This window comes from Chanos chanos, chromosome 4 (assembly GCF_902362185.1).
Source record: "Chanos chanos chromosome 4, fChaCha1.1, whole genome shotgun sequence".
In the NCBI taxonomy this organism is placed as follows: Eukaryota; Metazoa; Chordata; class Actinopteri; order Gonorynchiformes; family Chanidae; genus Chanos; species Chanos chanos.
Genome location: NC_044498.1, coordinates 49,452,630 through 49,477,534, shown reverse-complemented (window position 1 = coordinate 49,477,534; position 24,905 = coordinate 49,452,630). Strand labels below are relative to the sequence as shown.

Genomic DNA, 24,905 nt, shown 5'->3' with positions numbered 1-24,905 from the left:
AAACAAAGTAAAAAAAAAAGTATGTTATCATGAGCAACACGGTTGTTGAACAGAGCAAGAGCTAGACGTCGCCTGTATTCGGAATGTCTGGGAGAACACTTCAGTCTACGCTTTTGAATGCTCTGTCTTTCCCGGAAAAGGGAAGTCTCACGACTGCCTGCCCTTGTACCGTCCGGTTTCTCATTCCTCCTCCAAGCGCTTTTGTTGAGGAGGGGCAGTCTGTGATGTTTTGAGATTACACTGTCTAATGACTTATGTCTCGAGATCCGTGACAAGACAGATAGATTAGACTGGTTTATGGGACGCAATTACCGAGAAAGAGTATTCTGACATCATTTTTTTCCAGATAATGTGAAATTCCACTTTTGTCTGATGCGCGTAAGTCTTTTTTTGATGACCATAAGTGGATAGAAAAGATGGCGCGGCGTATGGTAAACTTAGGTCTAGTTCTGTTTCTGTTTGGAATTTTAATGCTCGATCTCCCAACTGGAAAGGCTGCTCCTGATGAAAAAGAAAAGGAAGAGAGATCTTGTCACGGTGCCTTCGACTTGTATTTTGTCCTCGACAAGTAAGTGAATCTTGCATTCCTGACATCTCACTTTCCTTCTCTTCATTGCACATTGCTATGCGACCAGCTGGACATCAGCAGAGGCGCAGAGATCCAGACCGTGTGCTACATTGTTAGATCGTTATAATTCATGATACAGCTTGACCATTCTATCATTCTCTGAGAGACACCACGTCAAGCGAATGCATGCTCGTGAGCCAAGAACACTGACACGCCAGTTATTCAAACAGACTCGGACGCTGAGCGTGAAATCACAAAAGCTGTGTTAAGACTGTGGTAGGAAGGGAACAGCTTGAAGGATTTTTTTTTTTTAGTGCATTGTCTCATTTCTCATCCTGCAAATGCCGGGAAGTAGTACACATATCCTGGGGAATTTGGCGAGATGCTGAAAGCCGTTTAAATCAGACGATGGTTTACCAACTGTTGAAGCTACTGAAGGAAGCACGCTAGAGAACAGGCTTTCTATAAGGTGTTTTGAGGTTTTACCGCAGCTTGTCTTTTAACCTGGGAAATATGATAGGCTTAATAGCTATTGTGTTGTTTGTTTGTTTTTCTTTGTCTGCTGCTGATGATTACTTTATTCAATATCCCGTGTATTATAGCAGTTACTTCTACTTTTGTTCTGTTGCGTTCGGCTGTATTTGGTATAGCTTCTGGACCGTTCAGTATCTTACTGGGGCTTTTTCTTCTATCAGCAACACCTCCACTCAATTAGACAGAAAAACGGAACCACATGCAACAATAGCGCGCCAGAGAGTAGAGTGGACAAAATACACTGCTAAACCCAAGGGTTTTTTTTGTTTTTTGTTTTTTCCCCTACAGCAACTAGTCATGCCTGACCTTCAAATTCAGCAGAACTACGTGGGGATAATCAGACATTTCTTGTGCATTAGTATCATTCTTTGGATCTTTCATGAACAGGAATTGAGATTAAGTAATATGTTTGACCTGTCTGGAGTTCTGAAGACAGAAGAGCCCAATCCTCTGTTTATCTAATTCCTTCTTGGTCTATGTCAGGCTGCCCACATTGTTTCTTTAAATGGTATTTTAAAATAAAACTGTTTGATTCTGTTGTCAGTTGAGCAAGTTAACATTAAGGCAGTGTTGACAACCCATCTTGCATGTTGATGACTGTGGTTTGGATGAGTACAAAAAACAGTTAAAAAAAAAAAATCCATCAAATTCCTTGTATTTTGTGTGTGTGTCGATGATCCTATTTCAGTAATGCGACCAACGTTAACAATATATAAATACACTATAAATACACATATTCCATTTCATTAATTAGATATTGTCATGCAGATATAATATTGCAGTGTATTTAAACATGAAGTTTTGCACAAGTGTTCACAGCTGGAAAAAAAAAAAAGCGCTTAATTTCTGTACCCCAGTAGAAAGAATGTGGGTGTGGTGTACTTGAATTCATTACACTCACATTAGTCCACAAAATGAAAGTGTTCTTCAAGAAGTATGCTTAAGTAAAACTGTAAAATTACTGGTTTTTAGACACAGTGAAGTAAAAAAAAAAAAAAAAGAAGAAGAAGACAAAAGCGTGATGTGTGCCATAAAAATAGAGAGAGAGAGATATCTGTGAAAATTGTACCTAAGTGCTGTTCTCAAGCATAATATATTGGCACTTCCAACCCCTTCCAAGTGCATTTGATTGACTCAAACCCTTTTTTTTTTTTTTTTTTGCAAGAGAATGTGCAGTGTTTTCAAATTCACCACCATCTGCTCCGTTCTCCTCTGCAGTTGCTGCTGGAGCATAATAGCCGTCTTCTGAATACTTTTTCAGCACCTGTGAATAGCCAGGCACGTTCCAGCACGTTGTGTACCAAAGCTCTGAACACATAGTCTTGAACTTGACATAGTCACTTGCCTTAGTGAAACAGGGCCTGAGATGTAGAGGTCTTCAAGCTGCTGGTGTGGAGCGATTGCTGTAGAACCAGCAAGAGCTTTGATCTAAATACATTATGATAACATACAGTGTGAGTTTACAAAAGGCAAACCTGTTTATGTGATCGCAGTTAGATCCATAAAGATAATGTTTGCATATTCCAGTGCTTTAAAGTCTGTGCCACATTCGATGAAAGCTCAATATTTTATATTAGAATATTTCTGATACTGAATGTGGAGATTAGGTTATGATGGGCTGACGTGACATATATTGTCATCTAGAGACAGTTACAGAATTTAAGAATGAAGTTGTTTCTGGTAGAAAAGGACACAGTCCATTACATCTCTCTCTCTCTCCTCTCTCTCTTTCTCTGCTATGCCCTGCTATGTGTAGTCTTTGAGTTTACCAGTATTGTGTGTCCAGGCACCCTTTAGCTTCAACCTTTTATCCATAAAGTTTAAACAAAGCCCCAGGAGAACACAGAAAAGACATGCATCATCAAGCTTCAGACACAATTCTACATACTGAAACAGTGGTGCAGTTGGCTGGAATTCGGAAGGCTTAAATGCCATTCAGTTACCCTAAATAAATCAAGTCACTGGTTCAAAAGTAATTTCTGAACAAGCAGCTCAGAAGACCAGATGTTTTTGAACATCATCATTCACCAGTTTACCTATGGTTTCTTTTCTTTTCTTTTTTTTTTTCCTTTTTTTTTTGGTATGTATCTGTGTAATACCGATTAATGCTTTTATTTTCTGAACAGGGTACCAACAACCTTTTCAAAAACCTTTTTTAGAGTAAGGTGATTTGTTCCTTAAAGCACATGAGAGCATCATGACACGCAGGCATGCAGGTCAGAGTTTGACTAAAGAGACAGATTTGACAATGCCTGCATTAACTTCATCACATATCTGACTGTGATGTAATTTGACCACATCCTTGTGCTGATTGGACAGATTAGCAGAGCCTGATCAAACAGATTATCAAAGGCTCTGCTTCGAACTCAAGGCTAATGTTGCAGTGGGATTCTGTGGAGGAAGCATAGCTCTTACAGGGAATGGTTTAAAAAAAAAAAAAAACTCCCAAAGAAAGAAAAAACAAACCCAAAACAACCAGATCAGATAACAACCTAGCCTATTTTCATTCTCTGCTCTAAAGAGCTGAACTAAAATTGGGTAGTCCACACATACACACACACACACACAAACACACAAACACCACACACACACATACACACACGCACACACACACAGACACACACACACACACACACACGCAGAGTGCAAATTTTGCCACACCGTTAAATTTAGTCTGAGAGTGTTTGTTTAACACTGGAATAAAAACTGACAACATCAAAATGAAAATGACATATGAGTTCAACACATCTCTTGTCTTGTGGGAAATTACAGGTCGTGGAATCTGTGAAGCAAAACTAATGTAACATAAAATAACTTAACTTCCTAATATAGTCAAGAAACAAGATTCATAAACACAATCACTCTCTTCTCCCTAAATTTTGCCTTTCAGTCTCAAATCAATAACATTATTGGCCTCTATTACATTTTAGTAGCTCTAGTACATTTTGTCCAAGCGCATGGAAGGACTTTTATAGTCTTTGCCCTGTCGTTTATCCGTGATTAGATTAGACTTTGATGGGATTATAACATTTTGGTATGTCCAGATTATAGTCTGGCCCCCCTCCAGCCCCGACTCTTCTCAGAGCTGGAGCCTGAAGCCTTTCAGCTGGTAATGTGAATGCCAGCACTGTTTTGGACACTGGCTTGTTGCACTGGGCCTTTGCCATCTGTTCCCATTCAGAGCGGTCTGCTCCAGGAGGAACGGGGTGGTTCTCGCTGCTAGCAGGAGACAGATTCATCAGGCACAAAAACAATTAGTCCTCATTCAGAGCGCTGTGGGGCCTGACATTCATTTGCGAGCAGTGAACATTTATAAGGTGTTCTGGTGGGCACAGAGGTCTGTGTTACAAATAAATAGCATAAGAAAAACAATCTGGTTGTGGATTTGGGGTTGGGTGTGTGTGTGTATGTGGGGGGGGGGGGTTGTAATGGATATCAACATGAAATGAAATACTGCAATGTTTTTACTATGAATTGTTTGAACTCTGAAAAACGTCATTTTTTGTTTTGACTCCAGATCTGGTAGCGTTAAAGATCATTGGCGGGACATTTACTACTTCGTGGAGCAGGTGGCAAAGAAATTCATCAGGTACTTTTATCACCGCAATTTATTCAAGTTAGACCAGACTGCTCTTTAAATGAACTCTCTTACCTGTGTCCAATGGATTAGTCACACCGAGTTTGATTCCTATTAAACAAAACTGTCAGTTATTATGTATTTGTGACGCGAAACGCATTGGTCAGCGTATACAGTGAAGGGAAAGCGGTGTCATGCGTGGTGTCCAGTTTGACGTTACTGGTGGAATCATCCGGTCATAAATTCATACTTTCCGGTTTTACAGCCCAATGTTAAGGATGTCCTTCATCGTTTTCTCGACACGAGGAAAGACAATCATGAGACTGACTGAGAATCGGTACGACCTCCACTAACTCCACCCTCCATTTCCTGCCTCACTGACACAAGCGTTACTTTATCAAACATTATCAAAACAGACATTAAAAAAAAAACAAAACAGATCAAATATAAATACAGAGGCTCTCTGTTGTGATCGCCATGGCAGAAACTGGTTATCTTTGCCTTGTCTATGCCACTAGGGAGGATATTACCAAAGGCCTGAATATGCTGAAGAGAGAGGCACCGGGAGGCGATACTTTCATGAATCTTGGTCTAAAGGAGGTACGTGTTTGTTTGTTTGTTTGTTTAATAATATTTGCTTTAATGCTTTTAGCCCTCTGGTTAGACTAGATTTAATGTCACAATGACAGCGATATTTACACCCACTTTGCAATTACAGGCAAACCTGCAAATATACCATGGAAATTACGGTAAGTGACGTATGCAATTACTACAGTGCATTTTCACACCAGCGTGTAACGAGTAAACATTAAACGCAAATTGCTCGTTTTTCTCTTTAAAGGAACAGCCAGCGTGATCATAGCGTTGACGGACGGAGAACTGAACGAGTATCAGTTCGACACCGCACAGCGCGAGGCAAGTGGAAAAAAAACCAAAAAACCAAAAACCAAAACGTGACGTAATACCGTCTCCAGCCTGTGTCCTCTTGGATGTGTAATTAAATGTGACGTTAAGGGTTTGTGAGGACTCACTGCGTTCTGCCTGTTTAACATGCAGGCGCAGAGAGCCCGGTCAATGGGAGCAATCGTGTATTGTGTGGGAGTGAAAGACTTCAATCAAACGCAGGTGAATGAGACAGATATCTGGAGGGATTTTTTTTTTAATATATAACAATTCTTTTTTTTTTTTTTTTTGTGGTGTTCATGCCTTACATTGGAATACTGCAGTTTATTTTAGGCTAACATTACTGTGTCGATTTTCCACAGCTGGCTAAAATTGCAGACACCATTGATCACGTGTTCCCTGTGATTGGTGGATTTCAGGCCCTCCAAGGGATGATCGATTCAGTACGTTCTCTCTCTCTCTCTCTCTCTCTCTGGATGTAACTGTCTTTTGGAACTCATCATTTTGATATTACAGTTAATTATCGCTCTTTTTCTTTTTTTTCCTCCCTAGATCATTAAGAAATCCTGTATAGAGATTTTAGCAGCTGAACCATCAAGTGTCTGTGCTGGAGGTAAGAACCATCTCTCCTGAGCAGATTTAAAGATATATGTGTATATATATATATATCCTTTTAATTACATGTGTGTGTGTGTGTGTATGTATATATATATATATATATATATATATATGTATATATATATATGTATATGAAATATGTAGAATTCATTCTCATCATACTACTTGATTTCCCTTCCAAAAAGCTATAGAACAGCTGTACAACATCTTCATGTATCACTGAATTCAGACTGAATAAAGAGAATGCGTCTGGGCCGTAAAAGGACTAGCTCTTCCTGAGTTAATTGGCTGGGAGCTGCTGCTGCTGGTGGAGTTCTGTGTCTTTTTTAAGGGTGGTTTCCAGAGTTAATCAGCAAATGAAAATTGATCATGTCTTGAGAGAACTAATTTGGCCCCCCCCGTCGCATCACCATGGAGACGGTGCTTTAAGTGCACTCTCTCTCTCTCTCTCTCGCGCGCGCTCTCCACCGCTGTAAGTGCATGCTAATAAGGTCATGTCAAACTGCATCCGTCCCCAGTCTAACGCACAACCAGCGCCCGACATGGCAGGGGCACGTCCACCGAACAGAGACCAATTAAAGAAATGGCCATTTCGCTGTTAAAGCCGCGGAGCGCGGCTGGAGCGTGGGGGACATCCAGCCGTGCAAGTGGCCAGAGAACAGATCGAATGTGGCAAACTAGGCCAGCTCCAATCAGCCAGGCAAAAAAAAAAGAAAAAAAAAAAAAAACAAGCGTTCTCATTTCACTTGACCCTTTCCAAACAATAAGTTCTCTGTCACACAGTGGGACATCATGGCTTTATGAACTGTAAGGAAAGACCAAAAAATCCCTGGCCAGTGTGATGTGAAAACTGATAGGGGAAAAATGTTATTCTTTTGTTCAATGACTCATAAACAACTGAGATCAGGCTAATAGTTGCTGGCTAATGGATTAAATTGCATTAGGGCTTGTCTCTCATTTAGATAATATCTTAATCACACAGGATTTTATAATTAGATATAAGCACAGGGATAATAATAGTTTTTTTTATCTTTCTTTTCTTTTTTTTTTTTCAAACCTAGTCAACCCTAACAAATCTTGATTTCATGCTAATGACCAAAATCCAATCAGCTTAACATTAAGAGGGTAAGGGACTTCATCTTTAGGAAAAAATATTACATGACAGTGAATGTCATTATTAGCAGAACATATTGTTTAGTAATTAATTCAACCCTCGCAGGAGTTTCTCAGAGAGAAATAAAAGATAGCCGCGGGCCAATTTAGTATTTACATCCGCCGCTTTGCTGTTCTGTCAAATTCCACTGATAACATGATTTTAAAAGCTGGTACAGGTATGGACAGGCTTGTCGACAATATATTTTCTATTGAACTCCTCTTGTCACAGGCAGTACAGTGGAAAAGTAATTTGGGGTGCTGACAGGCAGTTAGCATTTCTTTTGTTGTGCACTGATGTTTTTGTGGTTTGCTGGTTGTGCATCCTGCAGTTCTAGGGCAATCTGTGTATGTGTGTGTGTGTGTGTGTGTGTGTGTGTGTGTGTACATGCGTGTGCATGAGTGTGTATCCTCTGAGCTGAGGTTGGCCATCTCAGGGATCAGACTGATGTGAAGTGACCAGGCCACGCAGCCTGCGAATAGGCCATCATTCTCAGGACTGTGAGGATGCTAGTGCTATTCAACGTGACAGCAATCACCGCTTTGATTAATGCTTGCACTACTCTATACCCCCCGCCCCCGCCCCCGCCCAGTTTCCTTCCTGCACCCCCTCCACCCAGCTCACCCTCTCGCCCCACCGTCAGTCTGTCTGGCGGTGATTGAAGATGCTGTGTTCAGACGTGGCATCGCTGCATAAACGCGAGCGCCCGTCAGGCTAACCCAGGTGAGGACGGGAAGCATCAGCTCCTCAGCGTGATCTATCGGGCCCGAGCCGACAGCGCACCAGTCCCTGCCCACCATCTTGCTGCCAGCGGTGCCCATCGCCTAGCCAACGCTGACCTTCTCTCTCCAACCCCCCCCCAACAACCCCCCCCCCCACCCCCACCCCCCGTGTTGTCCTGTCAGAACCTGACAGCCTACAACTGATGGTAACACGGGAAGAAAAGGACGTGGATGGCGAAGCGTAGCTGCCCCCCCCCCCGAAAAAATTAAATGGAATTAGTCATTTGGGCAATGTGGCCGTCACATTAGGCGGGCACTGGGTAAGACGGCCACGGGACAAGCACAGGCATGGCAGTGTCAGATATTTGCATGGCACACAGCCCTGGCATAATTAGAGAGAGTACTGACAGGTTAATTGGGAGAGGGGTATTGGCGGGGGGAGGTGGGGGGGAGTTAGTTCGTGCTGACGTATTAAGAGACAAGTACAGTCCTGACATGTCTGAAAGCCGCTGACATCAACATAGACGCTCTTTTAACCAGTCAGAAGAGATACACATACCGACACACTCTCTCTCTCTCTCTCACTCTCTCTCTCTCTCTCTCTCTCTCTCACTCACACTCACACACACACACACGCCACTTTCTCACACATATAAACAATGGCAACATCAGATTCTGTGTAACAAAGAGAAAAATGTCCACACAAGCATTTTACGTAGGATCAAAAAAAGTTATAAAAAATGACAAACTACATTTTATCAACAACAGTGCCTAATGTTATCATCACAATATATCATCTGTGCTTTTTTACCTGAAAAACATTTAAAATACTCTACATCTTTTGAAACAGTAAAATACTGGAATATATTTATATTTGAAATAGTTACTAACACTTATTTCTATTTACTGTAATAACGGTTAATCCTGAGTACTTTTAAAAGACGAGGCAGAGAACATGTTTAGCTGATGATAAATGATAAGTCGATCTTTTCATATGAGAATGTGTCTAATTTTTCCTGATTTCCTCTTGCTGTTGTAGAAATGGCTTAAGTGGGGTTATGTGAGGTTGTAGCGGTGCTATTCATTTGACCTTTCCATACTGCTGTGTTTCCCTGGTGGCATTCCACGCGTGCTATACTTTTATTCGGTGATCTTTACGCTGCTAAATGTTAAATGTGTGGAGGCTGCTGTGTTCCATTAGTTTAGGTCTTTTGTTTTTTTTTTTTTAGATAAAATATCATCTTTACAGACTGTCTCTCTCTCCCTCTCTCTCTCTCTCTATCTCACACACACATCCACACACACACACACACACATACGCACACAAAGGACCACCCACACCCACACACAGAGGCAGCGCCAAAGGTAAGGTCAGATCTACTCCGCGTCCTTTGACGCCCACTGAGACAGGTTTTAAGTGAGCGTGTTTTTCTCTGTAACATATGCTGCTTAGCAGCCTTCAGTGTCTCCAGCACCCCCTGAGGGGGCACAAAGGTCAGAGAGGCAGCTTCCCCAACCACCAACGCGGTGCCTGCCAGCTACAGCCCTCTCTCAGATTTGTGAACCACATCACTTTTATTATTAGCACTGTTGGAGGATTTTTTTTTTTTTTTTTTGTCGTTGTTGTTGTCGTTGTTGTTTCCCTGTGTTGAGCTGAGCGTTCTTGAAAGGTTAGGGATGGAAGAAAATAACAGGCTCTGGTCTCTGGTCCCTCCAGCGACACACACACTTTATGATTTCACACTGCATGACATTATTCGCAAAGGTCTACATGAGACAAAGATCTGCAAGAGAACTGCCAGAACCATTTGACCTATTCCTCCAAACGCAGCCAGTGTGGAGCAATGGTTTATATGTGAATCGTTATGTGGAAATAATTTACGATATCAAAGAACATAAAAGACTTTTAGTGAATGTTGGAAAATGAGCAAAATATGGAACCCCCCCCCCAACCCCTCCTTTGAGAAGGATAAGTCATGTGACTACCGGTGTTTATAAATAAAACCGGTGTATGTTTTTGTCTTTCAGAGCACTTCCAAGTCGTGATCAAAGGAAATGGATTCTCTCATGCCAGAAACATTGATCAGGTTTTGTGCAGCTTCAAAATCAACGACACGGTCACTTTGAGTAAGTATGACTGAGTTCAGTTTCAGAAGTGAAGACTTTTTGTGTTTCTCATATTGAATTGGTTTTTTTTTTCTCAGAGTGAGAGCCATCCCTATTTTCAATGTAGCAAAATTATACCAAGCATAAGGATTTATATTTACTAAAAACAAGGCAGTTTACACATATGATGATTCTGTGGTTACTGCCTTTACAATACTCCACAATTCGTGAAGCCTTGCAATTAGTAGCCTAACTGATGACAGATAGATAAGATATATGATTAAAGATATATAATAACAAATGAGATGAAAGGTTTTTTTTTCAAACATCTATAGTTTTCTCATTTTATGTTTACTCATAGCAGTTGTTTATTTCTGCATGTTCTTAATTTTCAGATGAGAGACCTGTCAGCATCGAAAACACCTTCTTACTATGTCCGGCGCCGGTTATAGATGAAGTTGGGAGGTAAGTGGTCTAAAGTTAGTCACTGTGTTCATGTTTGCTTGAACAGCCTATGCATTGTTACTCTTGAAAATCAGGGTCAATGTCGTTTGGAAATTCCTCATATCAATCAAGCTGTATGCTTCCTAACGCGGCTAGACACCGCGCGCGTTAGTCACAGAAAGCCCAAGACGTGCATTTAATTAGCGTCTTCTGAGAGAACGGACACCATGGGGTTTATTTGTGTGAGAAGTTTTCACTGAGTGTACATGTGAGCCTGGGGCTCTGTGTGTGTGGTACTAGCAACAGGGGCAGTGAAACATGGAGACATCCCATATTCACGTCAGATGCAGCCGGACCCTCCAGAGTATCTGCGGGTTTCGACTAGCACTTAAACTCCCAGAGCAAATGATAAAGTGCTGCTGGCCGCGCGTTGACGCCGCTAGCCCTGCGCATAATTATACGTACCGCTGGCTCTAGACACCTTGAGGAATTCATCTGTCTTGTTCATGTCAGGAAGATTTCCTGAGATTGTTTGAGTCTCTCTTGTCTTCCACTGGAAGAGAAGCAGCACTCAAGTCTAGGGTTGAGACAATATTGCTATATGTACATATATATATATATATATATATATATATATATATATATATATATATATATATCTCACACTGCACCGATACGAAAACCGAGATTAGGCACGTGATATTTTCGTCGTCTTTTAAGTAGGCTAGTTGTACTGATGAGCGGCTGGAAAGGAAAAGATCCGACTCATCACTTTAACATCATGTAATAACTAGCAAAAGTAGTTATTACTAGTTATTACATGGTGATATTCAAAATATAATTACTTGGACCGAAAGACTGTCCTCCCCCTACCACTAAAATAAGCTTGCACAATGTCACGGGTAACCACTGTAGATGTGAAACTCTATAGCCTACTGGGATGAATTTGGATATTTTTCCTTTATTTGGACTGTTCGTGGAAACAGCAAAAAAAAAAGAACATGAATTGTTAATAAAACTATTAACTTAACATCAAAATCCCAGCGTAGAGTCATAGAGTCTTGTGCTCAATTTTGCTCGCATCAGCAAAAAAATCCAAGCAAGTACGGACACGTTGTTGGTTCTTGCTCAAAACGAGCGGTAACGCTGGAGCTTGGTACTTGATGAATTGCAGCTGAGCTTTCCAAAAAAAAAAAAGAAAAAAAAAAAAAAGAGAACTTAAAGTCAGCAGCTAAAAATAGACAAGACGTAGCATTTCATTTGGTTATGGGGCTTGGGGATTGCATGTTGTTAGACGTGATTAAGGGCAATAGGTCAGAGGACTCTTGGCCGTTGTCTTTGTCATGTGTGCATCAGACAATGGGACTTGACTGTGCTTCTCAGCGTCTCTTTAGTAAGACAGTATGACTTGCAACTTGTTCTTTTCATCACCTGACTCTGAGGAGTGAATGTCAATAAGAAAAGTATGTGTCAATACCAGATCCTGTTTGGCAGTCCCAATCCAATCAAAATCACCTTCTAAAATATCAGCTGTAACCATAATAGTCCACTATCTGGTGCGCCAATGGAAACTTTTTGTAATTTCGTACTTTTTATGCTGTAAGCTTATATTACCACGTTTTATGAGATGCTCATGTGAAATGTATAAGGTGTTTGACTGGGAGATTTTTTTTTGGGGGGGGGGGGGGGGGGGGGGGGGGGGGGGGGGGGGCATAGTCTGCCCGACACCCTCCCATCCTCTTCAGTCTCGGGTGCCGTCTCGTGTGAGCCAGCCGTCACTGCTGTCAGCCAAACGCGTCCTGACTGAGAGACCTCCCCAAGACGTGCTCAAAAAGAGCCGGTCGGAGCCTGATTGATGGCAGACGAGATGGCTCTGTCACTGGACCCCTGTGTCCTGCTGGGTCCCCGTTCCCATCCCCCACCCCCACGCCCCTCCGCCTGTCACCACACTGTCACTGGGAGGACTTGAGAGAAAAAGAGCGAGAGGGAGAGAGAGAGAGAGATGGATGGGTCTAAGGGATGAGACCCCTGTAGTAACTTATTGACAGCTTTGCCCCCCCCCCCCCCATTCTTGGTCTTCTATGGCCACAACTGGAAGGAAAAACATCGGCCAATAAATAACAGATAGCCGTTACCACCTCCAGGACACTGCCGTCTCTGCAGTGCTCACAGCGCAGCCGAACAGGGTTGCATTCCTCTCACGCCGGGTGAGAGTCTGTTTTCTTTTCTTTTTTTTTTTTGAGAAAGCTGTCACAGTGAGAGGTCAAAAGTGAGGCTGATGTGAGGATTACGCCCTCCGCATGCTGTCACCCTCTTAGCGTCGACCAAAAACGTCTCCATTTTCAGATGCAACATCTGAAACAGATGCAGCTTCTTTTATCTACAACCAGATTCAGGGTCCGATCTTCCAGATACAGGATCTGGACTCAGTGCTACGCTTTCAGCGCTAGCAGATCGGTCCTTCCAATTTATATCTTTGAAATGAACATTGTATAAATTTACTCAAAAGTAAGAGTTAAGAGATTAAACCAAACAGCAGCTCGCCCCCCCCCCCCCGAAAAATGTAGCACATTCTGTTCAGCTTTGTTTTTTTGCCGGTCAAATGTTCATGCAAGGTGTTGGTTTGGAGTGGGACTGTGCACTGGCAGCAGGCTCAAAGTTGTGAGAGTAGACAGTCTACATTTCTAATTGCTACAGATCCTCTTCCCATGCTATTTGTGTCACATTTGTATATTTAGGAATGAAGTCAAGGAGGAACAAAGCATCGGGGAATAAAACAGGAAAGCCCTGGCCTTCTCCTCCTCTTCCCCACTTCCTGCTCGCTCCATCTGCCCACACCTCCTTGTGTTTTCCCCCTATCCTCCCATCTCTTCATCTCTTCTCCAAGCATACTTGCACGCAAGTAGACAGATAGAGATCTGCACACACACACACACAAACACATCACACACACATTACTTATCGAATACCTTGCCGTGCACTCGCCTTGGATTTTGCAGTCTGGTTTTTAGAGGATGTGAAAGAGAGAAGAATGCAATGGAAACTCTTCAGCCAGCAGTAGGAAGTGATCTTTCACCATACAGCTGTGAACTTGGCTTTTTATCCTCTTCCAAATTACATTCTTTTAATGCCAAAACTTGATTGAGACAGACTAATGGCTCGCAGAGAAAAAGAGAGAAAAAAAAATGTAATTACAATTTCACCAAAAAGGAATGTTTTGAATCTCTTATCAGCTCTGAGACTTTTTGTTTGTTTTCCTAAAGGAATTGTGGGAAATGTTGTTTATGTGTTTTAGGGTGATCTATCTCCAGGTCAGCATGAATGAGGGTCTGTCCTACATTACCAGTTCAGTTAGCATCACCACCACTGAATGTGTATGTATGCACAAACGGTTTTATACTGCCGTGCTTAAAAAACAAACAAACAAACAAAAACATTTCCTATGTTTCTCAATCTCCTGAAGATTTTTCTGTCCTAATTGCAATGATTGTTTGTGTTGAATGAAACTTTCTGTCCTTCATTTCTTTTAAATTTCATTTAATTTCATTTTCATTTTTCCATCTGTTTTTAATTTATCTCTACAAACTCTGCTTTGAATTGATCTCCCTCTCTCTTCTCTTACTCTTCTTCATGCCTTTTGAGGTCTCCTCTGCTTTCTTTCTTCAGAGGTGTCTGTTTTTCCCCAAGTAAGTTCAGTTCTTGCATGGATAGCTGTTTTTTTTTGTTGTTGTTTTGTTTGGGATTTTTTTGCTGTCTGTGCTGTGCTGTGTTCTGTCCTGTTGGTTTGTACTCTGCCCGTCTTGGAAGTCACTTTGGATAAAATCGTCCTCTGAATGAATTCATGTGAATGTGATGTTGTATGTGGTGTTCCTGCTGTTGTACTGACGAGTGTGTCCTGGTCTGTGTGCAGTTTGATGGGTCCATTCTTCTCATCGCACTGTTGGTGCTTTTCCTCTTACTGGGCCTTATACTGTTGTGGTGGTTCTGGCCCCTCTGCTGCACTGTGGTGAGTCCTTTTATTGAATTAACAAATGGAAGAATGGATGGACAGTCCATATAAATGAATGAATGAACAGATGCCTAAATCAAATATGGACAATACGTGTTTAACCCCTATAACTTGGGGGGTAAACAAGTCGTGGAATGAAAAATAAACTCTTAACTCTAAACTATGAACATTTTTCTTTCATCAGGTCATCAAAGAGCCCCCTCCTCCTCCACCTCCAGAACCTGTAAGTCCCTCACCAGCCCCATCTGGCTTTCATCAGAAAACTTTAGAGTGTAGGCCGTCGGCAATTGAAGGAGAGACTTTTTACATTACAATACATGGGCAAATGAATGTTTCATTAATTCTGAGGGTAAACTTTGCACAGACTCTCCCCCAATGTCCCCCTGTTTCTCCCTCTCTCTCTGACCCTCTCTTCCTCCCCCTCTGTCTCTTTGACCCTTTTTATGGCCCAGGCATCTCTGCATTCAGGACCAATGTGCACTAAAGCAAAAACCACTTGGTCTCAACACCTAACAGACACCAGGCTCGAAGTTTTAGCGCAGCAACCCCCGTACCATTTGGTCACAAGTTGATAACGATCTGTCCCAATAAAGACCATGGACCATGCCACAAGTCCAATCTGCATTCTTCCACTCGTGCACAAAGTATGTAGAACAAAAGAAAATGAAACTGACCGTACAACATTACCAAATAATTGCCATAAACACATGGTAGGACTTCAAAATAACCCGGGAGCTGAGTAACCAGCGGCTAATTTTCAGACAGTCAGTGAAACTATGCTGTTATTAATGATAGAGAAACCTTATCTGAGCTCATTCAGAGGCGTAAAATGCCGGAGATCTGAGCAGGCTAATATAAATTTACTATTCCTCAGCTGGAAAAAGTTATGTAAAATTAAATAAACCGAGCTTTGATTAACACTTTCCAAATTCCAGGGGGTGTACCCTCCCTCTGGCCGCATGTACCCCCAAAAGAGGTAGCAGCATGCCCAATGCTAGTATGGGTAAAGGCCCAACACCTTGCTATCCTCCTGGTCATCATGTTATCTTGCCTTGTTCCGGCCTGCTTGTCTCTGTGAATACTGTAATTGGTCCAATCTCATCAAGTCTGAAGATCCACGTCTCTAAACATCTCTAGCTCCGAAACAAAACCTGTGTCGCGGCTTCCTGAGACCAACTGCTTTGCTCTGCGTTCAGTCAACACCTCAAGACTCTAATACCTGATCATGGCTGGGCCTGCTCTTTCTCTTCCCCTTTCTCCCCCTCCCTCACTACCACTCCATCAGTACACCCTTTAGATAGATTTCCTCTTTGGTCAAACGTGCCTCTTTACCAAGGAGACGCTAACTCATGCTTCATATTGTCCCGTCGTTTTCTAAATGTGGTGAGGTTGGATCCTTATAGTTAGTCCTCTTTTACGTGGTTTAGAAGCTGTTAGTCATTAGCTCACTGGTTCACAGGCATTAGTTCATTGTTTATGTAGAGTTTTTTTGTATCTACATTAGCGAATGTGTTCAAGTTCCATCTGAAGCCTGTTCCATGTAACCATAAGTTCTTTCTGCACCAATAAACTTGTCACAATAAATGCTTACATTTGCATTTCAATACCCTGAGTATTAGGGTTATATTTCCTACTTACTGAATGTGGTGATCTAGAAACTTAGTTATCCAGGAGAACTGAATTGGAAGAATGTTACTGTATTCTTTACATTAATGCAAATATAATAATTATTTACTATATGAAGAGGTATTTGCTAATGAATTTATTTTGCTAGATTTCTAGGTTTAATGTTCAGAGTGCTGAGCTATAAATAGTTTTTCAGAATAATGGTAATTTCACTGGGCTCAGGTTCTGAAATAAGGTTATGGTTCCAGCAAAGTGATATACGTATTAAGTCTAATATTCACAGTGAACCATTAAGCACAGTTATCTATACCATTGATGCAACATGGTCTATGTTTGGGTTGTGTGTACAGGATCCTGTGAACACCTGTCTGGGTCAGCATCTACTTCAGTTTCCTTTTCTACATGATTTCTTCATCATTTAAATAAAGAGATCTTTAAGTGTGGTAAGGCACAATGGCCTTGTCTAAAACAGAGTCTGTCTGGTCAGAACAGTGTTCCATAAGCTGAAGCGTGTGGGCATATAGATTTTTGTAATTTATTCCATCTTATTCTGGTCTGATACTTTAGAGCTTGATGACACTGTGCACAATTATATATTCAGTGCTATTTTTTCATAACAGAAGAGGAATCTGTGGTTTCTATTTAAAGGCATTGTGGCTTTAGCAAGAAAAAGACCCCTGTGTGAATTACCATTGTTCCTTAAAGCTGACTTCCCTAACGTCTGAGACAGCTTGACTTATGTGTGAGTCACCAAGGATCTTTGATGACGTTCTGAGCACGCCGTGGAAAGCTCAGATTCTTTTGGGTGAATGGAGCAACGCTGCAAGATGGCTAGAGAGCAGGATTCGGAATGGTCGAGTTTTCAGAATAAGATGTATAATGGCCCTCTTGTGCTTGCTTTGTTGGCGAAGGTCAAAGGCGAGTAGTCATAGTGGCTGATGGGAAATAAAAGAGCTTTGTGGTTGTGCCTTAGAGTGTGCATCTGTGCTTCTTAACACTGAACCCACAAACAAGGGTCTCTGTTTCTATGCTTTGAATGGATGGAAGTTTCCCTTTGATTCGACCTTCTGAATGACAATACGAAATACTATTTCATTCCTCTGGTGCTGTCAGTCTGTGGCTTAGTGTGTATTCTCATGTTGTGTTGGAATGCCTTCCGAAGGAATTTATGAAGCTCAAGTGAAAGCTAGAGAGGCTCCAGTGGAAAGGCAGCGTCACACACTAAGACTGCGGTGAATCATAGTTTGTCAAAAAATGATGGCTTATGTCGTGTTTGCATGGAATACCAAAAATATTCCCGTCTGATGAAATCATAGAGGAAGTTAAGACCATATCATCTCATTAGCCAGTTCTGATCTTTGTCTGTGTGTGTGTGTGTGTGTGTGTGTGATTGTTCTTGTATATAGGAGTTTGATGATGATGATGATTTGGAATGCTAACCATTCTAAATCTTTGTGTGTGTGTGTGTGTGTGGGGTGGGGTGCATATGTGTATGCATGTGTGTGTATGTCTGTGTGATTCTGCTACTGTAATATAAAATAGTTTCATGATTATAATGATGGAATGCCAACGATTCTAAGTCATTCTGTGTGTACATTTGTGTGTGTGTGTGTATCAGTCTGATGATGATGATGATGATGATGGAATGCCATATATTCTAGATCATTCTGTGTGTGTATGTGCACAGGAGTCTGAGGATGAGGATGGAATGCCAAAGAAGAAGTGGCCCACTGTGGATGCGTCATACTATGGAGGGAGAGGAGTGGGAGGCATCAAAAGAATGGAGGTAACACTGACTGACTATGGTCACATAAAGTTAAGGTTGACTCTCTGGGTTATAATCCCTGTGTTGCTATGACAACACAAGTTTAGAGAAGGTTAAGAGAAGCTATAGGGGTTTGAGGGAAACCTCACAGGTTAGCTAGGCATATAAGCCATGTAGGTTTTACATATCTTTTCTGTCTGCACTGTGCCAATGGAATATTTTATGAGTGCACTGAGACATGCTGCTTACACTACATCTCAGACCACCAGACATGCTTGTATGTTAATGAACAAACACACATATTACACACACATATGCTCAGGCACATGCACACACATACGCGCACACATATGCGCACACACACACACACACACACACACACACACAGACACACACACACACACACAAATGATGCATGCATTCTTCTTCCTATGTGTTGATGAACATTTTCCACCATTTGTTAAAGCCGCGTCTCATCTGTTTTCCTGTCGGCCTTTAGGTGCGCTGGGGTGGGAAGGGCTCCACTGAGGAAGGAGCTAAGCTGGAAAAGCCCAAAAACGCTGTGGTGAAGATGCCCGAGCAGGAGTTTGAGCCCTTTGAACCAAAGCCCCGGAAGCCCCCGGGTCGAAAACCCACCCAGCAGAGGAAATGGTATACCCCTATCCAGGTACAGGGACTTCCTGATCGTGACAACACCATTTTCCCCCTTCATTCATTTGTAACTTGGCTTCCCTTTTAAGCCTGTCAAGGTTCTCTGAACACATTATGAAGTTCTCTTAACACATTATGAACATTCTGTTATACTGCATCAGAACTAATTATTAGTAACATTAATACTCATCCAGTCCCTACCCACGTATCTGTCCAAATGGCATTTTATGTCCTTGAGTATGTTCTTGCGATTCACAATGTAATAATATGTTGTTAAAAAAAAAAAGAGAATTTGTCTAAGGGGCCAGGAAAAAAGGATGACGAAATGTTTCAATGGAGTTATTATCATCCTGTGTGTGTGTGTGTGTGTGTGTGTTTTACAGGGCAAGCTGGACGCACTTTTGGCTCTGTTCCGTCGAGGGTACAATCAGGTGTCGCTGATGAGACCACAGCCTGGAGATCAGGTTAGACCTTTCATTCATCCGCCAGCGAGTCTTTCTTTATAAGTGCACAGTGTCAAATGATCACCATCTATCCTGTCTTTTTTCTGCCTTCATTCACAAACGATGACATGCGGAGCGCTAAATCTGACCTTCAGTTGCACAGAGAGCAGGAAACACTATTGTCTTCAATGGTGATTTTTCCTTTTTCTTTCGCTCGAATCGCCAATTGCTGTCTGTGCCATTCTTGAACTGCGCCTAATTCATTTCACGTGGACAAGGCCCGTGTTCTGTAACGGGTTCTGATTCCGCTTCTCGGCGGCTAAGGTCGCCATGTGTCATCTCTGCTCTCACTGCGTCGCGCGTTATTCCTCCAGCGCATGCCTCGTCATGGCAACACATCTGCGTTGCCGTGAATAGCATCTTTCATTCAAGACTCAAAGGCTAGCAGGCTCGGCAGTATGATTCCATTAACAAGAGATCATCTCCGCCGTGGATGGAGTGATCTGATTTCGCCTGGCTTTCATTGAACTCGGCTGTATAAAGGCTTGTTTGTGCTGGAGAGAGCCAGTGCTCAGCTGCCCCCTATATACTGTACATAAGTTGGAAAAGACACTCGTAAAGGCAGCAGACTCTGTAAAGCAGAGAGGCTGCATGGAAACAGCTGTGCTGTTCACAAAGAAGCTTGTTCGTACCCACACTGAGTACTCTGTCCTGTGCCCACCTGCAGTACAATGCTTGCCCTACCCCAGTTGACAAAAGCACAACGCTGGCACACAAAACTGGCTGCGTTTTTTTTTTTTTTTTTTTTGTATGGGAGTCGTACTCTCTGTTTGTCTGTCTAAATCTGTCTGTCTGTCTGTCTGTCTATCGGTCTCCCCTTGTCCCTCTCAATGTCTCTCCCTCTCACTCATTCTTTCCCTTTCTCTCTTAACCCTGTCGTCTGGACCTAGTCCTGTTCTGTCTGTGCTCTGGTTTTGTGGTTCGGGCTCCAGTACTGGGCCAGAGTTATATAGCCTATCATTATTATCCTCTTAGCTGTTTTTCCCCCTTCATTTCAGCAGCTCAACGCAATGCATGGTGCCGCTACGCTCCACGCAGAGCAGTGATGGCCTGCCTAAGTGGTTTAACATTTCTTGAATATTTGTCGAAGTACAAATATTGTCTCTTCCAAATTCAACAACTCAAAGGCCACGAATACTTGAGAAATACGTAATACAGAAACTGGTTGCTATAAAATGTACTTCCCTTTAGTGAGTTTTGGCCATTTCGGCTTGAAACCAACTGTCTAATTTTTGTTTTTTTTCCATGTGGATACTCTTCTAGTTCTTTGCAGCAGTTTAGCTAATGTGTAATGTGGATGAGCGTGTGGGTTAAATTCGTTACCTAAAAGCTTGAGTGCACACATTGTAATGCAGAGGGGACAGGTTTGTTTTATGACTTGGTTAGAATTGTGGTGAGGAGAAAGAATCTCTTGTCGTTGGGAGTCATTTTTTTTGTTCCTTTTGTCGGCTCTGTTTACAGGACCACTCCAGTCGAACGATCTTGGCCTCACGTGGTCTGGTTTTAATCTTACCAGCACCGTTTATGCTTCACGACAAAGGAAAACCCCCTAAAATGAGAAGTGTTTTTGTTTTTGTTTTTTTTTTACCTAATGACCTATTGGAATGTAAAAAGTGACCATAAAAAAGAGACCGGCTCTGGTCACCAGAAGGAATTGGCCTTTTTAACATAATTTACAGGTTTGAATGAATAGAATGCTCCTCCAATTGTTTCCAGCCATTTCCCCCCTCTCATTTGGTTTCTTCTTCATCTTCTGCCAGTGAGGTACGAAAAGTATGGGTTGGGAAGGGGCGGGGGGGGGGGGGGGCGGAGCCTTTGAAACAGATACTAGGTGGTCTGATTTAACACCTTATTAAACAGAGCATCCCCCCTAATGTGAGGTTTGGGGGTTACTGAAAAGCCAAGGAGAGGACTTTTATTGTGATGGGCTATTGTTAAGGCAGGCGGAGGAGGAGGAGGAGGAGGAGGAGGAGGAGGCACGGCTTGGTGAATGATTTGGTACTGCCTTGGTTGTCAGGGTTGGTTTGGGAGGGGGTGTGTGCAAAGGGTCCCATTACTCTAGTGGTCGTGTGCAATGGAAACGGGACAATTTGGCGAGCAGAACTACAACAGCCCCCTGCCACAAGAGTGAGCATATGGAGAGGATAAGAAAGGAGCCTCATGAATACTTGTGCAGATGCGGGTGGAGGGAAAGCAGAAGAGAGCAGAGGCGGGGGGGTTGGGGGGGGGGGTTGGTGGATGGGGCCATATGTTGTTGTAAGCATTGTGGAAGGCCCCCAGCAGGCCGCAAGCTTCTGCAGCAGTTGGATGCTGGTGTCTATAGAGAAAGACATGTCAAGGCCAATGCAGAGATGGAGAGATCCCCTACAGAGGGATCTTCTGTGGTCATGCTGTGTCAGCGCTTGTCTGTGTATGATGAGAGAAGCTCATGTCTCACACGTTGGAGTGACTAATTGAGATCATCTGCGTGATTACAGCGGGAACCTTAGTCCTCTTTGTGCAGTCGCGTGCGGCTCGCTCTTGTCTGTTAGGATTCTCCGTAAGCTGCTTTGAGGAGGTCTTGATGTCGGTAGAGGGATGGCGTTCTCGCCGTAGTCACCGTGTAGAGCCGTGAGATGTGCCGAGACGCCATCATCTGCGTCAGAGAACTGGCCTCTGTGTTATGTTTCGTTTGCTTTTTCTTTTTTCTGTGTAACTGTGAAGCCGGCGTTGAGGATCAGGATGAGGAGAGATGGAGATACATATGACCTGACAGCTTTGCCTGTCAGGTCATATATACGCACGCGCGCACACACACACACACACACACACACACTGCAGACAGCAGAATTAGATACCCTAACACCACACACACACTTGTCTCCTCTGTACCGTTCTCTCCCTACTGCACTGTGAAGACTGACTGCCTGAGTGTAACGTGTGCAACCTCACATCACGAAGAGCAGCCCACTTGACAAAGCAGAAATGACCTTCGTCATGTTGTGGCTTGTAAAAAAAAAAAAAAAAAAAAAAGAAGAGAGAGAAAAAAGTTCTCCCCAAAAAAAGGCTGGCCATCCCCTTCCATGGCCTTGATCTGGTGCTGTTAGGCTGTGGAACAAAAGGAGGGAATCTCTCCTGTCACAATATGGCTCGTGGCCTTTGAGCACTCCATCTGTTTGTCTGACAAGTAATCAAACAGTGCGGCAGAAACTGGCTACCCTCCTGTTGGCCTCTCTCTCTCTCTCTCTCTCTCTCTCTCTCTCTCTCGTCGCCACTCGAGTGAAAGTAATCCAGATGGATTTCGCTCGAGATGCTCTCCTTGATTATGAGGCTTGATATTCATTTGTTAGTGCTGTGTTTTTTTTTTTTTTTTTTTGGGGGGGGGGGGGGGGTGTGGAAGTGGACCGTTAATTAAAAAAAAAAAAAAAAAAGGGAGCGCCAGGTTGACACAGCCGTGATCGTATTAAATGGCCCTGCTTCTGCTTTCAAAGGTTCCCATGTCCCTGCTGTTTATCAAGCTAATGTTTTGGCATTTGCCATTTGTTGGTGTTTGGCAAGAGAGGCTGTTCCACACGATATCTGTGTTTTTTATTTTATTTATTTATTTATTTTTAATCTGTTCTTCTGCTTACGATGCTATATGTTACTTTGTTGTGCTTTTCAAGAGCTTTACACATAAATAAATATACAGGGCCCTGCTATTTGTAAAGAATATGTGTCCTCTGAGAATCATTTGAAATGTTAACATTTCAATACATTTTAGTCATATTCATTAAACTCTGTAGTTGTTTTCTGAGGTTCAATTTGGAGGTTTCAATCCAAACTTTAATGGAAAGACGTTGACTTCAATGATAAATATTTAATAAGAGAATGCAACTTTGCTACTGCAAGAGAGTTTGCGGGCGAGTTATAAGCATTAGTTCTGTGTGACAAAAGTTGATTTTTTTTCCTCTCCTTATTCAGTGTTATAGAAAGCTGCATTTTTTGCACTTAATGATCCGGAAAGGGAAGTTTGAATACCTTTGTTCTGTTTGTTCTCTACTTAGAGCCTCGGAAAAACAGTCTAACAATCGCTCCTAAAAGTTTAGCCTTGCTGACAATGATGAATCGCTGTTGTTATAAGAACGCCGCTTTTCTTGAAGCTTGACCATTCTTAGCAGCAGAGAAAGGGTGTTTTCCCCTCTTACCCCGATCCTTTTCTTCCCAGTGCACATAGCTTCAACCCCTCAACCCCACCCCCATGATTTTTGGGGATGGAATTGCGGTGACAGCTGAGTCTGGGCGTCTGAAGTGGTGTCGCCCCAGTCGGGTTCATCTCCTGGGCATACCAGGCGGAAGCAGGCTGGAGCATCCATGACAGACATCAGTCCAAGATTAGCAGTGGCTGAACCAAAGCTCCTATTTTTCCTCCATTTTTTTTTTTTTTTACCTTCCTTCAGTCCCTCTGGTTGTTAGATAAGTTGAGCAGACTTTCGCCTCAAGTTTTAACCCTCAGAGAGAGGGAGAGAGAGAGCGAGTGAGAGAGAGAGAGCATCTTCCAGATACCCAGAGCCTTGAGTTTCTATTTTCTCTCTCTTTCCTCGTTTCGTCGCCCACAGAAGAAAGATAGATCCTTCAGAGGTGAAATCTGTCTTTAAGAGTCTTTTTTTGTCAGTAATGGTGCCTTTGTTGCTGTGCTCCTACAGGGACGGTGTATCAACTTTACACGGGTGAAAGATGAAGCTGCCAAGGCTCCAGCACACAGGCAGGCTAAACCATCACCTCCACCACCACTGCCAGACCACCAGCCCCTGATGAAGAACGACGTCTCACCTCCACCGAGCCGACCACCTTCCCGTGGGCCCAGCAGCCGACCGCCCCCCGGACCTCCGCCGGCTCGGGCACCCCCGGGCCCCCCTCCCTCACGGCCCCCACCCTACCCTGGGAACAGGCACTGAGAACAAAGGGGTAACCATTATCGAACACCCCAAAATCTTTGCCTGACACCGCCCCTCCCCCCAAAAAAAAGAAAAAAGAAAACAAAAGTTGATATTTCTTAAAGCTTGGGCTTTTCGCATTCTGTATGCTTTTTTATTAGGTTTGTTGCTGGGCAGCAAAAAAAACCAAAACAAGTCTTTGAATAAGTAATCAGATCAACTACTGAATATTCCATAATAAGTTAGAAGGGTAGACATATACACTCTTTTTCTTCCATGCGTTGGCATATCGTGTCAATTTTGCATTCATTACTTAAATGTAAATTTAAAAACACACACACAAGCACTGAGTTAAAAGGTCATCTATAGCAGATACTACTCTGACTTGTTTTATCATGGGAAATGTGTTTTTTTTTCTGTTTTGTTTTTCAGCTAAAAGTTGTTTAGAATGCAAAGTTTTGTGAGCTGAAGGCTATTGTAAGTAAGTGTACCGTGGTTTTGTAATGTGGTTGTGAACATTTGGGTCCTGGTCCTGTCTGGTAATGTAAATCGGATTAGATGAATACTAGTTTGTAGTGCATGTGATTTAAACGGATAACAGTGAGAGAGCTCGGACAGAATGGCGCACTTAGATCGTACGAGTGTTGAAAACCGAAAAGGAACAAAACAATTATCTGAATTATTTCTCCAGTTACCGATGTATACTCTGTATCCAGTGATTAATGCCGTTTTTATTTTCTTTAAGATAATTAAGCCAAAGTATTGCAACTGCGGGGCAGTTCTATCATCTAATTTATTCAGCCTTGCTTTGGTGGAAGGCACTCTTTAAGA

The 24,905-nt window shown here is 42.6% G+C and overlaps 1 protein-coding gene across 1 annotated transcript; it reads left to right on the top strand.

Annotated features, from left to right (window-relative positions):
- The first annotated feature begins 389 nt into the window (after positions 1-389).
- Positions 390-24,129, top strand: antxr1d (ANTXR cell adhesion molecule 1d). The gene is made up of 18 exons (XM_030771478.1): positions 390-568; positions 4,620-4,691; positions 4,945-5,016; positions 5,198-5,279; positions 5,398-5,428; positions 5,521-5,594; positions 5,736-5,804; positions 5,945-6,025; positions 6,135-6,195; positions 10,104-10,202; positions 10,577-10,646; positions 13,921-13,999; positions 14,536-14,631; positions 14,819-14,857; positions 17,948-18,046; positions 18,525-18,692; positions 19,060-19,140; positions 23,844-24,129. The coding sequence occupies exons 1-18, from the start codon at positions 417-419 to the stop codon at positions 24,093-24,095; spliced, it is 1,677 nt and encodes a 558-aa protein (XP_030627338.1). The 5' UTR covers positions 390-416; the 3' UTR covers positions 24,096-24,129.
- Positions 24,130-24,905: the final 776 nt, after the last annotated feature.